This window comes from Ambystoma mexicanum, chromosome 5p (assembly GCF_040938575.1).
Source record: "Ambystoma mexicanum isolate Mex_15411 chromosome 5p, UKY_AmexF1_1, whole genome shotgun sequence".
Lineage (NCBI taxonomy): Eukaryota > Metazoa > Chordata > Amphibia > Caudata > Ambystomatidae > Ambystoma > Ambystoma mexicanum.
The window spans coordinates 463651651-463668025 of record NC_090930.1 but is presented as its reverse complement, the minus strand read 5'-3'; the positions used below and the strand labels follow the sequence as shown (position 1 = coordinate 463668025).

Here is a 16375-nt window from a genome sequence, read left to right as displayed (position 1 = left end):
GAAGGCCAGTCGTCGCCGGTGCGGAAGTTGAGAGCAGAAGGTGGCAAATCGATGGAAAAACATAAGCACAGACATAAATCGAGGTCAGAGGGAGAGGGCGAGGCCTCGTCAAGGCACTAAGTCTGAAGGGGAGGCACAAGGAATGCCCGAAACCCTTAGAGCTGATTGCAGCCATCAAGGCCGTAGGCGTAAGCACCTAGTTGTCGGCCAATCCGAAAACACTTTAGCACATGTCAACGAAAGCTGCTGAGGCACGGAATTTTCACAAGTACCCTCCAATCGCGACCACAGAGAAGGCATGGCAAAAGAGTAAGGTCAGCCCGTCAACAGTGACAAAGCAGCGGGAGTGTAGCCCTTTGACGCCGCGTAACACCTCCTCATCGACAACACTCCACAAAACTACCTAGTCTACGACACGTCAAAAATCTGACTTGTTGATAAAGAAAACCATAAAAAACTGCATAATCACGGTCCCGTCACCCTGACCTACAGCCTCTGTGGCAGGGAAGGAAACATCCCCAGGCCCCAAGAAACCACAGAAAGGTGGCTTCTGGCCGACAGTCGACGGCCGCCCATTCGATGACAACTATGTTGACTGAGACGCAAAAACTTCATCAGGAAGTACAACCTCCTCAACCAACCAAACACACACAACCACAACACATCAGCTAGGTCTCCCCTATCCAGTACTCGGATCTAATACCAGAGGAGATATTACTGTTGGAGGTTGACACCGGTTTCGAAAACACAGCATCAGCAGGCCGGAGAGTCCTACTCGGAAAAGTCAGTAATAATACAGGAGGAGACTCCGGCTAGACCACTAACGCCAGGGAGCCAGATTCAGGAAGGGGACATAGCAGCGTCAGGAAGAGGCAGGTCCAGCACCGCCCACTGCCCCACCCATCTACAAATCCAACAAAGGGAAGTAAGAGCACTGTCAACCAACCCACAGGCCCTACTTTCAATGCAGGTACTCTACTCTCTGCAAAAGGTCATCACTCAGCTTGATGCAGCCCTGATGAGGCTAGTGATGCCATCCTTGCAACCACTCGTGCGACAGCAACTTCCCCCCCTGACCCAGGTTTACATCGCAGGGAAGATCAGCAAGGTTTTCCAGAGGGCACTCGCGGTCAAGGTAGTTTTCTCCATCCCTGTCAGTAGCCCCTGCTCTTCGTCCAATATGCAGGCACGGGAGTACACTACTAACTCTAGCTCTCCCTCCCCCCTCCCCCAACGCAAAAGGAGCCGGACCGTCTTGCCACCAGTGCGTTTGGTGCCAGAAGAAGGGGAGCAAACTGATAGAGGCGGGCGCACCCCGCAATACCACATCTTCATCCGACTCTCCGAGGTGAGTCAACAATTGGGACACTGATTCGCTGCAAGAATTCCTCCAGGCCGAGGAATCAGTAAAACGAGTATCCTCCAGATGACATCACAGGGTTTCATTCCATTCTATAGTAATGAAGGCGTGCAAGGAGTTTGGCCTCCTTGCCTCCGAGGATGAAAAGGTTAGGCTTTTATTTGACCATATGGCTAAGAGGTGAAAGGCAATGGTCTCCATATCGACCAGGTCTGGCAAGAGGGACTGAAAACGAAGCGACCATTAACAATCCCAGCAGTGCAAGGCTGCCTAGATAAAAATTACAACCCACCAGAATAAACACCAATATGTCTCGCTTCTTAGCCATCTCCTGAGCCAGTTGTCTTGGCGCCGGAAAGCAAAATTTGAGAAGCAAAAATGCTCAATACCATAGGACAATGAGGCACGAAAACAGGACGCTTTTGGAAAAAGGGCCTAGTGATTGGAGCCACAACAGTAAAGGCAGACAACTCCCTAGCCATCATAGCCAGCTACGATGGCTAGATGCGAGATACGCTTGCTCCAATCCTGGAGCATCTCCCAGAGGAGAAGCGTATGGCGGCAAGGGCAATCCTAAAGGAACGGGAAGAGTCCTCCAACCTGGGGATAAACATGGCGGTGGACCTGGTGGTAACAGGTTTTAAGCAAGTGGCCAACAGTGTGCTCCTGACGAGACGGGCTTGGCTCCAACGTACAGATTACCGGCCAGATGTCCACCATAAAGTAGTGGACATGCCCTTTGAGAGGGATGAGCTATTCAGACCAAAGATAGACTAAGATCTAAAAACAATTAAAACTGACAGGCCACTCTCTAACATCTTTGCAGAACTTTCTCCCTTTTCATCAGTTCAGAGGGGTGGCTAGCAGAACATCCAGGCCCTCATCCAACAAGGAAGGTCAATACTCTAGAGGCTCCCCATATTACTCCTAGGGGTACAAGAGAGCTTACCAAGGGTATAAAAAATCAAGACAGACCGAATCAGAGCCGCAAGCAGCCCTCCGGCTCCCAGAGGTTATGATGGGGGCAAGGCCCAACAGTGACAATCCATCTCACTGCGCCCTGAGAGGGAGGATCTCCAGGTTTGCCCAAAACGGGAGAGACGTAACTAAGGGCAGATGGGTGCTGGATGTGGCATTATATAAGTACCTGCTAGAGTTCAAACAAACGCCAAACACCAAAAAAACACCAACTGCAGGCGCACACACACACACCGCTCCCACAAGAGGTGCAGCTCACGCTGCAAAAAAGGGCCATAGAAAAAGTCCCCAGGGACCGAAAGGGGAAAGGCAGTAGAATCCCGGTAAATCGCCGCCCGCCAACCAGGTGGAAAACGGAGGCCGAAGGTGGTTAAACAAATGTATAAAGCGCTAAAAGTTCATTATAATCATGTTACAACAGGTTATAGAAGCAATGCAGCACCACGACTACCTCGTGTCCCTGGATCTCCAGGACGCATACTTTCACATTCCCATCCACCCAAGGCACCGAAAGCACTTCCGGTTTGTAGTCAGAAAGTCGCACTACCAATTAAAGGTCCTTCTATTCAGCCTCAAATCGGTTCTGCGCACCATCACGAAGTACCTTGTGCCAGTGGCAGCCAGACTGCGCAAACGGGGACACCACGTCTATCCTTATTTAGACGACTGGCTGGTGCGTTCCCCATCCAGGAAGGGAACACAGTCTTCTATAGCAGTAACAGTGAGTCTATAACAAACAAAGCGCTTTGCCATAAATGATAAGAAATGCTTCTTACAGCCTTCCAGGAGGCTCATATTCCTTGGAGCGGAATTCTCCACCCCGGAACCAAGAGTGCGTCGCTCCTGCGACAGAGCAGATGCCCTTGCAACCCTGCTAAAGACATTTACAACAAAGTAAAAACAGTGCGACAATGCCAAACTACTCTGGACGATGGCTTCTTGCATACCACTAGTCCCGCAGTGCAGACTCCATATGAGACTGCTTCAAGAGTTCCTGGCAGCAAGCTGCAGATCATGGGGGGACAAAGTGCGTATCCCTCTCAAACCGTGCTTGCAGCTTCAATGGTGGGCAAGCAAAACCAATGCCTGCAGGGGTAAAGTGTTTCAAGATCCAACACCCGACAAAACGCTAATTACGGGCCCCTCCGTCAAGGAGTGAGGAGCGCACGTGGATCAGCTACATGTCAAGGGGCTATGGACACCCCGGGAGACATCCCTACATAAAAATGTACTTGACTCGGGGCAGTTCAGAGGGCACTCAAGTAATTCCTCCCAATACTAAAGAAACGGGCAGTCAAAGTCCTCCGACAACACCACCACAATGTATTATCTGCAAAAGCAAGGAGGCACAAGATCCAAGACACTGTCCAACGAAACTCAACTGACCTGGCACTGGGCCATTTCCCACGGGATCAGCATTCAGGCATTCTACCTTCCTGGGATACAGAATCAGACAGCAGACAGCCTCAGCTGGCAAGTCTCCCAAAACCACAAATGGGAGCGCCACTCCGCGATGGTGCAGTCGTTATTCCAACACTTGGGTCAGTCAACGGTGGACCTGTTTACCACGATCCACAACAAAAAGTCTGCCAAATTTGCCAGCAGGACGCCCCAGGGAAAGGCGTTAGCTTTTCTGTGGGACGGCCTCTTCGCATACACGCTCCTGATGTTACCTATCCTGTGCAGGACAGTAAAAAATGATCAAGCGGCACTCCTGCAAAGTAATACTCATTGTGCCAGACTGGCCTTGGCAGACCTGCTACTCCGATGTGGTCCAGATCTCCAGGGACAAACCCATCCAACTCGGCTATCGACCAGACATCATGGCACAGGGCAAGGGAAAAATTCTACACCACGACATCCAATCACTTTGCTTGACTTCGTGGCTCCTAACTTTGCAGAGTTTGGAAGCCTAAACATATCACAAGGGTGTAGGCAAGTCTTAGCGGATGCATGAGCCTCCGCCACCAACAAGTCATACCGCCTGAAGTGCAAGTGGTGCAAAACCCAGTGCAAGGAATGCTAGGAAAGGCTTAACCCATTCAGGGTGATGCTGGAGGAGGTACTGCCATACCTGCTGGGCCTGGCCAAACGGGGCCTTGTCCACAATTCTATTAAAGTGCATTTGGTGGCCATCTCTAGCTACATGAGACGGGAGAAAGGCGTTTCCCTTTACGGGCACAGACTCCTAAAACATTTCCTCAAAGGCCTTTTCAGATGTTTTCCACCAGTTAAACGAATATCCCCAGAATGGAGCCTCAACACTGTACTCTCAGGGCTAATGAGAAAACCGTTTGAACCCTTGGCCTCTACACCTTCCAGGAGTGCCATACTTTTTAAAAATCTTGCAGGCCCGAGGCCTTTCCTGATCCCCCAGCAGCCCGCTCCCACCCCACACCATCTTCCTGCTTTCCCTTCCCTCCTGCCTCCCGACCCGCCCAGGCCCGTTCACCATTCATCACTGGTCCTCCCAGGGCAGCCCTCTGCCCGTGCAGCCCTCGGCGAAGGGCCCCAAGGCCAAGGGCGGCTCCAACAGAGGCAGCTCCAGGAAGTGTCAGCAGGTGTCCGCACGGGAAGCCAAGGAAGCCAGCAGACACCAAAAAAACTGAGTGTGGCATGGGTGGGGTGTAGAGCAATTACTCTACTCCAGAAAGCCCCTGTCACTCTACCTTACATACCGTAGACTGCCATAGACTTCGACAATACATACCTAGGAAGACTTGTGACAACTATAAATGGATTGTAAATGTTGCCTTGTGATGCATATTAACTTGCCAATTTTAGCTAGTGCCACACCTGTAGGGAACTGAACATTAGCTTGTGTCGCATCTAGATAGAAATGTGATTCTTAACATGCACCAAACGTAGAATTCTTAACTTTAACTTGTATCGCAATCGAGATAGAAATGTGTATGTCAGCATGTACCACACCTAGATGGAATCCCTTAATTGCAAGGACAGCACTGCAACCAACCAACCAACAATTTCATCCCTGTGCATACACCTCTCAAACTCTAACCAAACACAACCACAAGCCTAAAACGCAGCAATCTGCACAAACTTCACAACAATGCAACAGCAAAACAAACCACACATAGACTTGCACACGACTACTGACGGTAAAACCCCCCAAGCCCAGCCAACAGAGCCACAGGGCTGAGGCTGCCAACATCATATCACTGCTCTCTTGCACTTTTCCAGCTTATTCCCACTAACCCACCCACTCTCCTCCCCTTTTTCAGAGCTGCCAGAGCGCCAGGGGACCACTTCGGTGGTGATAGTGTGCGGTACAAATGTCCTTTAACATTAACCACTAAGTTACCTGTTGTGGAAAGTGGCTTTCCTGGTGGCTTTTAAGTCAGCTAGGAGGGTGTCGGAACTGCAAGCCCTCGCAATTAACCAACCCTACTTACATTTTCAAAAGGACAGGGTTCTTCTCATGATGAACCCACGATTAATTCCCAAAGTCCCCAAGGATTTTCACAGGAATTCCACGATAACCTTGCTGGTTTTCTTTAGCAAGCCTTCATCACCAGCAGAGGTGGCACTGCACTCGCTCGATCTCAAGCAGGCGTTTAAATACTACATTGGCAGGACAGTCGTTCAGGAAGCCATTGCATCTCTTCATGCATATGGTCGACAAATAAAGGCAATGCTCTATCCAAGCAACGCACAGCGAGGTGGATCCTGTTGGCCATTGCTTTCTGCCACAGGTCTGCAGGGAAGCCCCTCCAGGTTCCTCCGCATGCGCATTCAACGGGAGTTACAGCGGCATCGTGGCCGGGGGTCCCGATCAGTTATCTGTCAAGCGGCTACCTGGCCAGTGCTGCATACCTTTACAAAGTACTACTGCCTGGAGAAGCAGCATGCCGAAGAAGTGCATACAGGGCGGACAGTCCCACAGTGCCTATTCCAGTAAGGTACAATTGTATGGGTTTGCTGTAAGGTGTTCTGGTGGGGTTCTTAACCCGTGTGCACCTCCAGTATTCATATACTGCTACATAATCTATTCACAGCATGTGAATCTATGAAGGATCCAATGCTGGAGAAGGTACCTCCAACTCCTGTTCCTCCAGCATTGGTATCTTTCATAGATTCACATAGGCCATCCTTCCACCCGGTAAACCCACTTAACATATGGACATCTACTACCATGGGCTCAGAATCTGAGGGGAAGAGGAGCGTCTAGTCTAGGGCTACTCTAGGTCCTATTGGTGGGGACCAAAAGCACCCATAACAAGGGTGTTGAGCAATGTAGGTTCTTCCTGCCTAGGGCAAGGGGAATCGGAAAATAACCAAGGATTTCCACCCTGCTGATGGGGAATATTCACAGCATGTGAATCTATGAAAGATAATTACGATCATTTAACTAAATTGCAGAGCTATGCTCCGGTTGCAGTAGTTACTCATTGCTATTAGAGGCCTCAGTCTTACATCTTGCAATGTCCAGACCCGGAGGTGCGTAGGTTGCGTCATTTGATGCGTTCGAATCCACTTCCATTGCTTGCTACACATGGAGCTAGATGGACATTAACAAGTGAGTTAAGGTTCGGTAGAATGTGCAGTTTACCGGAAAAGAGACTGTTAAGCTCATATTTACAGAGCCCCCTAAATTGGGATCATTGTATATTGTAACTTTAAGCAATTTGGTATACGACTATGATTCCATTAAATCACAAGAGTTTTGGAACTATTTCTTTAATGCAAACTCTATATCAACACATATTGCAGTGTAGAGGAGCAGGTAGGCCCCATCCTGCCAGTCCCGCCCCCTTGCCACTGTTATATTGGAACAGTAGGAGAAGGGCTATAGATGGGATCCCCTGTATCGTTCCTATACTGAATCAAGTGTAGGAGAGGCGCTTTGCACTCAGACAGCCATACAGAATGTACCCTGGCACTGAAAGTTTGGAAGGTTGTCGCATTGAAGAATGTTACATGGGAGTATGTCGCCTGCCAAGATGTCAGACGGCATCAGTGAATATTAAAGATGGATGTTAAATGAAATGTGACGAGAACAAAGTGATGTCATGAAGAAAATATGAGCCTATGGTGTAACTATATGAAAATACCAAGCAATGAAGTAACTGAAGTACTAAGAGTAACATGAAAAGTGATCATAAATCTAAAAAGAAATGAAGTTACCTAGTGACCAATAACTGTAAATACATCATAACGCAAAGTAGAAAGACAACATATAGAAGCTTGCTATAGAGGAATATATAACATGGCAACAACGGCCATATTGGAAAAATGGACAGTGGTTCACTTTGAATGTAACCAAGCCAACTCAGAAACCAGCCGAAAAAGACAGCCCTGTAAGCAGACCCGACGATGTGTCAAGATTGTCCCTGAGCAAAGATTTTATTTTTTTAAAGGATAAGTACAGAGCACAAGAGGAGTATGTGCATAAACTGTGAACACGAGACCTTCTTAGATGAAGGAAGACGAAAACATCTATGAAAGCCAAACTGCTGGTCAATTAAAATTGTATAAAGTTCATATGAGATGGGGTGAGCAAGTGTCTAGAGGCCAAGGGAAGCAACATCACCTTGTATAATTCAATCAAATAGCAGTAAGTGGAAGGCTGAAATGGACAAATTCGTGGTCCACTCACATGGGACCCAGAAGTCGAAAACAAAGACTATTCATTAGAACTTTAAGCTAAGATAGTGGTGTGCTCATACTCCCTTGAATTACCCAGAACAGTGAGCAGCAACAAGGTCACCTACAAATTGTAGACTTTGGCTGATGGCCTACTGATGACAGATGATGGTCTAATAGGGATTCAAACACCTACGTTTTGGTTCACGTATTTGCTGCTAAGGAGCCGAAAGTCCATGGGTGGGATGGTATGCCAACCAATCAGTGGGTTTGAGGACAACCTCACATACAACGTTGCAAGAACCAATCCCCTGATGTGTTTTGGCCATCATAATCAGTACTGCATGCGTTTAGAGCTAGTGCAAGGCGTAGCCAATGAAGCACCAGTACTTATATATTTTATAAGTAGATATGTTCCCTTAACCAATCTCTCCCTTCGAAAGGTTTTGTATTTTGCTACGTAGAATGACATCATGGATGACGTATATTCGGGTATAAGACCTCCATGTAATCAAGTTACTGTGCGAGTGTGCAAACATCAGTCCGGTGTCTGGCAGATGACCCTGCTTTCTTAAACTGATAATAAAGTAGTTATTTGCCACATTCTTTCAGTCTGGCGGGTTATTTGGTCTAAAATGTATTATTGTAGTTCCATCTAGCACGAAAGACGCTTTAAGGTGCTAGAGCACAGCACTTTACTGGATTTGGCTCCATATTAAGAAGTATTCATTTTAGGGCAAGAGGGATTTTACAGTCTTCAGAGTTTTAAATCATTGATAATTGTTAAAATATTACGTTTCATATGAAATGTATGTGTTTTTACAAATTAGTATTTAATGATTGTTTGGATTGTCGTATTGTGATGTATTCTGAATGCATATGGCGTACAAAGTTCACTTTAGAACTAAGACACAGCAAATAAATAAAATGAAAGATAGCAATCTTGGAGAACAGGAGTTACAGGTAAGAAACATTCTCAATTATTCGAAGTATTTTTTTAACCGGTCTGCAATGCGTACCTCTTCCATATGGCTTTTTGCATTGTAAACTTTCCACACGTCAGCATTCTAGCTGACATTAGCGGTAGTCCACTTTGAAGTCATGCCAGTGACACAATACAGTGCTTTTATAGTAATGCAGATGACAGGAAATGGTGCATGTCTCTTCAATAGTGTCCGAAATGACGTTGTCCGTCACATCGTGGCAATTCTCATCATAATTACAGAAACATAATTTCCCACAGAAGTTGATGAATGCATGCCATCTCAACAGTACGAATCTTACACGCTTCAGCCATACGCGTACAGCGCTTATGTTGAGGTTGCTGTAGCTCGGCACACCAATAATGTTGTTGCACAATCTCAATGCTGCAACTCTAAGTAGCTGGAACCGATTTATGGGATTCATGCTTTTCTCATGGTCTGCTTAATGTAGCTTGCTCCAGGGAGTTGGAAATAAAGACCATTTTTCACACTAGCTCCTACAGGAAAGACAAGCAATATTGTCTACACAGAAGCATTGGTTTAGTTAATTAAATAAACTTCAAAGTAGGACTAGAGTAGGAATTTCTGTGCTGGGACCTGCTTGTCCTCAGATAAGGCGTTGAGGCCATTCTAAATTAAAATAATCACATGCAAAATAAGTAAAGGAAAAACTCTGCCTACCTCTGGAGAAAAGGCATACCAACATCCTGTGGAAATAAATCTTCTTGCCATGCCTTCTACGCTGCAGTTTATAGAAGACTTTGAGAACAGACCACAGAGGGGAGTAAGGAGAGCAGCCAAAGGCTTTTTTGGGTTTCTGACTTGCAGAAATAATCAGCACATTCTCAGAGCAACTTGATTGGCAGAGCACCTGGCCTGGGTGCTAATGAGGGAACTGCACCCACTACACTTTTGTGGTTTGGTGAGAAGTTTGAGTCATTCCTTACAATGTCATAAATTATTGGTTTTCAAGGCTAAATTGTATTGGTGTTTGTTTTACAGAGCTAGTTCATAATTCTATATTTAAAAATTGTTTTCTGCCTTCAGATCTTGATAGCAACGGATATATTTCAGACCATGAACTTCAAGATCTGTTCAAAGAAGCAAACTTATCTTTACCCGGATATCGAGTGAGGGAAATCTCTCAGAAACTCATGGATCAAGGTGACAAAAACAAGGATGGGAAGATATGCTTTGAAGAATTTGTTTATGTAAGTACTATAAGGGTTTATGAAATGCAAATGTCAAAAACAAATTCCGCTTCAAGACTTTAACACGCCAAAAGTACAGTACTTGTTTCACAACACCTATACAACATTTCAGACAAGATCAATAACTTCAGATCACAATTCAGAGCTAAAATACAATACCATTACACTAATCTCCCAATGTCGGTGTTTTTTCAGATTGAGGGGAAGGGTTTAGAGATTTCCTGTGGGGAGCTCTTTGACCACTAATGGATAATTTGCATACTTCGACACAGTGGAGGGGAGAGACTGGTTGTGACAGGGTTCCTTGTGAGTGAAATGGTGTCAGTTGGTTCAGGTCTAATCATCTTACTCTTACTGGAGAGCCGAGCTGCGGATTGCAAATGTCCACTGGTGTGCTACCCTTACTTTAATGAGGGGTGGGGTGAATATAACTCTACCCACTTTTATGGGGAAATAGTTCCCACAAAATATACTTTCAAAACATGACAAGCTGCCAAAAAAGAAAGTGAAAATGTTTATTGTGGTCTCACAATCCATTGATCTGTATGTTCCACATTCTGTGTGGGCCACTATGGCATGCCTACCTTAGAGGACTAAGGAGTACATTTGGGTATCCAAGGTGCTTCGGCATGGAACATAGATATTAATTACATTGTGTGAGAAAGATTTGACCGCTGTTTTATAGTTATTTAAGTTAAAAAGCGGTATGTTAGAAATGCTTCCAACTGGATATCTTTCTGCAAGCAATGAAAAGTTGTTATAAGGCTATTCTGAATTGGCAATTAACACAGTGATGCTAAACAACGAGCATTTGTGAACTACATCGAATTATAACAAGTACTAGCTATTGAAAAACCTCATTTGGGAGAGCAGGCCGAGTGAAATCTTTTTCTGGTCATGAAGTCAGGAATATGGGAGTTCGGGGTGTGGGGGGGGATCATCTTTCCTTTGACAATATTGTGTTAGTGACATTAGGAGGACTATTGGGCCAAAGGGGCTGCTTGGTCACAAAGATGAGCATGTGCAGCGGCTGTTTTTGTGGGTATAGTTGGTAGAGTTCAGGATTAGTAAGTCAGGTTTATTCCTTATGCCCGTGAACGGGTTGTCTTTGTTGTATGCGGACGTTATGGCGTTATGTTTTAGGTTTGAGAGTATATTTAAGGTGGGGATGAGAGATGTGAGATTGGTGTTTATTGAAAGTTTGGTGTTTTGTGACATTATACTTTTGGTTGCCTTGCTGCTGTATCTGTACAGTGTGCCATCTACTTGTTACCATTATTAGTATGTCCTAGTGGTTTACTGCCCCTACTGCGGCATGTGCTTTATCTTCTATCTTTCCTTTCTTTTCTTATTTCTGTTCTCTCTCCGTCTTGTTCTCTGACTGTGATTGCATATGTTATAAAATGTCTCAATTTGAATTGTACCGCGGGTGCTGAAATTGTGGATCATCTAAATATCATCTTGTGGAACGTTAATGGACTCAACAATGTGGTGAAAAGGACCAAAATTCTGTCTCATCTGCGTTCAAGCTCTTGTGACATTGCATTCCTCCAGGAGACGCATTTGGAAGACTGAGGCTGAGAAATTGAAAAGAGGATGGGTAGGAGATACTTACTTCTCTAATCACTCATCTAGAAAAAGAGGTGTTTCAATACTGAATCTGAATCTGCCTTCATCAGTCCTCAAAAGCCGAGGAGACAAAGAAGGTAGACTTATTTGTGTACTGGTGAGGATTCAAAGTGTGGACATTCTACTATGCAATATATATGCACCAAATTCGGATGATCCAATCTTCTTTCATGAAGTGGCTCAATTGCTTCAAAGTTTTAATATGGACTCAATTGTAGTTGGAGGCGATTTCAATCAGGTCATGGACTCAGCTTTAGATCGATCAAATGGGGATTGTACCAGGACCCCAAATAAATGCAAACGGTCCTTGGAGAATTTAATTAGGGCGTTCAATTTGGCTGACATCTGGAGGCTGGAGCACCCGTCGGACAGGGATTATAGCTTTCATTCACAGTGTCACGACACGTATTCTAGAAATGACTTCTTCTTGACCTCTGGACGGGTGACTTCAAGTTGCTATGATTCGTCTATTGGACTCGTTGCCCTGTCTGATCACGCACCCGTTTCATTGCGGTTGCCTTTGCAGTACTCTCTGGTTAAATCACTAAGGTGGAGCATGAACTCTTATATACTGAAAAATGACCAGATTCAATTATCAACAGTCTGGGAAGTGCAGAAATGCTTTGTTAGGGGGGGGGTACTGATTTAAAAAACTGCCAAGGAGAGGAAATTGAGAACAAAGGAAATTCAGAGTCTCTCTTCTGAAGCAAAGCGCCTAGATGTTCTATTTGCAGCAAGGGAAGATGAAAACACAAAAAATTAACTGCGAAAAACTAAATATGAACTGAACAAGCTCATCTCTAGCCAGGTTGAATATGCACTGTTTAGGCAAAAGATTAATTACTTTGAGAATGGTGAGAAAGCAGTGAAATTACTGGCACATAGGCTGAAGGTGACTGAAAGAAATCGCTTTATTACTGCAATCAGAGATCTTAACACATTGGAGACACAGCAGAAAAATATTAACAATTCATTCCGTGGCTTCTATGAAAAACTCTATACTTCTGAACTGTCCTGTGAAAATGTAGAAATTAAACTTCCTTGACTCTCATGTTCTCTCTCTCGTCTGACAACGGATGAGGCGGCGAGACTAGAGGGGAAGGTGGAAGTGGATGATATTCAACACGCGATTTCGAGACTAATGGTGGGTAATGGACTACCTAATGAATTTTATAAAGCCCTCCCTGATTCTGCACTACAGCTTTCGTGTGACGTTTTGAATGATGCCTTTGAGTCTGGTTCACTACCGGATACAATGAGACATGCATTGATGATGAGAAAAAAAGACAGATCTGCTACCAGGTGCGAAAATTATCAGCCGATCAGTCTGATAAACTGTGACTGCAAAATATTGGCCAAAATCCTGGCTGTTTCACTGGGTAGGGTCATTCCAACTCTGGTACATGAAAACCAAGTGGGTTTTGTCTCCGGCAGAGCGGTGGCGGACAACATGAGACGCCTCTATTGACCATGGAGAAGGGGCATAATCAACCAATTGCCAGTGCGGTCATTTCCCTAGATGCTGAAAAGGCATTTGATCATGTTGAATGGGACTTTTTGTTTGCATGCTTGGGGAAAATGAACTTTGGGCAGGATTTCCAGCGTTGGGTTAAGCTGTTGTACAGCAATCCTTCTGCAAGTGTGCTGACGAATGGACTTATTTCTGATCCTTTTGAGCTTCATCGTGGTACAAGGCAGGGCTGCCCGCTTTCACCTCTCCTATTTATTTTGTCTATGCAACCACTTGCAGTGAGCTTGCGGCCAGATGTACACCTTCAGCCTGTAATTGGAAATGGTCGGAAATAACTTGGTTTGGTTGTATGATGACTATTTATTGATTGCCCTTCGAGACCCGGCTGTTGGTATTTCTTATTTGATGGAAAATATTCATTCCTTCTCCTTGATATCAGGATATAAGATTAATTGGAGTAAATCTGAGATTCTACCAGTTAATGGTTTGTGTCAACGGCATACATGTGTTCAATTTCAATTCAGGTAGTGTGCTGAAAAGTTGAAATATCTTGGCATATGGATTGGAGCAGACATAGTGAAATTACCAGCCATTCATTTTGCTTGGATCCTTCCGAATCTCAAATCGGATTTGGTAAGGTGGAGTCTTTTGAAGTTATCAACCTGGGGCAGAATCAACTGTTTAAAAATGAACCTGGCACCTCGGATAAATTACTTAAGCAGGCTCCCCATTAAGATACCAGGAAGCATCTTTAAAGAGGTCCATAGGATTATGCAGAACATTATTTGGAATGGGGAAACCTCCGAGGCTCGCAATTTGGAAACTTCAACTCCCGTTAAAATTGGGGGGAATGAACTTGCCTAATTTATTAGACTACCATTTATCGTTTTCCACTCGTCACTTATGCAGAATTGACTCTGACGATGTACAGTCTGAACATTCTGACCTCTTATCTTGGGAGTGCAGTGTTGTTTCCCAATTGGACCCGAAAGCGCTGTTAACTACTCAGAGGAGTAAATCAAAAAAGATCAGTGCTCTCACTTCATTCTTGCGAGACTGCTGGTGTGAGCTCTCGAACCGTGTGATTGCTAATCCCTATTTGCACCCAGATGCCTCCATATGGAATAATCCAGCCTTGAAGTATCAGGGTAAAACTGTTTTGGGCGGAATGGTTTGTGGCTGGCATCAAATACTTTGGAGATTTGTTTGAGGGAGACAACTGGTTAACGTACACTCAGCTTGGCCAGATGTATGACCTAGCAGAATGCTCATTTGCTGAATATAGGAAATTGAAGATTATTATTTTGGCTTGTGTTGAGGTGCCGCAATTGACTGTTCAGAGTCCCGCCTGGGCAGCTTTAACAGTTTATGTGAGTGCCTCACACCCTGCTTCTACCATATATGGAATCATAAAAGCTACTCGGAAAGGTTGATCCGAGATTACCTGCAATTTGGGCGGAGGGATTGGGGGAAAAATGTGACCTTCAGATGTTGGCGGAGGTGCTGTGAGAACACTTGTTTGGCGAGTTTGGATTGGGGCCTCAGAGCTTCTCAAACAAAGTTGTTGTTTAGAGCCTATTGGATGCCGGAGAAGCTATTCAGGAGGCAACCTTTGGACAACAATCTTTGCTGGAAGTGTAAGTGCTCAAGAGGATCTCTGTCACTTGATTTGGTCCTGTCCCAAAACAATGCAGTTCTGGGAAAAGGTTTGTGAGAGATTGAGTTTGGTCTTAAACATCGCAATCCTCATGAATGCCTCATTACTGATTTTAGGCGATGACTCTTTGCTAGATGAAATTGTCTTTGGTAAGAACGTTTGGTTGCTACTTGCATGCATGGTTGCTTAAAAAATTCATATTGAGGTCCTGGAAATCAAGTAATTCTTTTAACATTGATGATTTGGTGGAGGAGCTTCTTACTATTTCAACATATGAAAGAGCCATTTACAAACTCACTGGTGACATTGACACATTTTGGGACATTTGGAGCTGTTTTCTTGATGCCTATGGATGAATCTGAACTTTGATCTGGGATAATGTATACATACCTTTGAACACTAGTGTTATGTAAGATTACCTATAGTCTGTGTAATGGGTTTGTAATATTCTTGTGTCTGATGTATGGTTTCTTGCAATTTAAATGTTTGGTCCTTGGCTCTTACATTTGCTCTCTTTTTTCCTTTCTTCCTTTTCTTTTTCTTTTTTCCCCTTCATCCACCTTGTTCTTTTTCTTATGTATGATTATTGAATTGGTTTGTGATGAATTGATTACTATGTTTTGATTTTGATTGAATATGTGTGGGTTTAATGGATTGCTACTGTTTTTGTGATTTGTTATTGTGAAAATAAAACATTTAACATGAAAACTATGAAAAAAACAGTGAATGGGTGATCTTTGTAATTCTCTAATTATTTTTGCATCTTGGTAAATATTCCATTACCATGCAATTTCGTGCCACCCTCCTTTCAAGTATTAGTGTGGCAACCCATGTACATTTGACTGCATGTGTGGACATGTAATGGTGGCTCCCTTAATTGTACAGTGCAGGAAAATGGACTCGAATATGTTTACCATCAACAAGCATTAATTGTGAGGGTAATAATGTATCTCCTTACAAATACATACCATCTTTCAGCTGCGCCTTGAATTTAGGGTTAACTTTTTTTGTTTGCAGAATTGTTTTATTGCATATTTCGAAAGTAGTTTTGCTGACATACTACATACACAGCCTATGTAAAGTGATGCAATGATTTGCACATTGCAAGACTTTCAGGGCATCTGTGGTATCTATTTAGTTCTTTAGTGTAAGGTGTAATAAAATTAAATCCCTGAAAGCACATTAAGGAAAACCAGTAGATGGGTGGGTAGCTCAGCTAGGTAAGCCCTTGCCTCTGAAATCTGGTAAGCCCGCACTTCTTAAATTCAAATCTGGGTACGAACGACTTAGCACTTCATCTTTCTGAGGATGATAGATTGAGTACAATTACATTTAGTACTCGGCTGTCCTAGTTTTACAGGTGTTTATTTGTCTTTTTCTTCACAATACCTTGATACTGTCTGCCTGTCAAATTGTGTGGCCTTACTGCATCACAAGGGGCGGAGCAGTGACAGTTATTTCTGCCACATCTTAATGGAAAAG

The 16375-nt window shown here is 44.4% G+C and overlaps 1 protein-coding gene across 6 annotated transcripts in view; it reads left to right on the top strand.

Annotated features, from left to right (window-relative positions):
• Positions 1-16375, top strand: part of PLS3 (plastin 3) — a 612346-nt gene that overhangs the window by 281684 nt on the left and 314287 nt on the right. For all 6 annotated transcript variants that reach the window (XM_069612872.1, XM_069612869.1, XM_069612870.1 and 3 more), the window contains one exon: positions 9973-10136. In XM_069612872.1, the coding sequence (XP_069468973.1) occupies positions 9973-10136 (164 nt within the window). The remainder of the gene's footprint in view (positions 1-9972; positions 10137-16375) is intronic.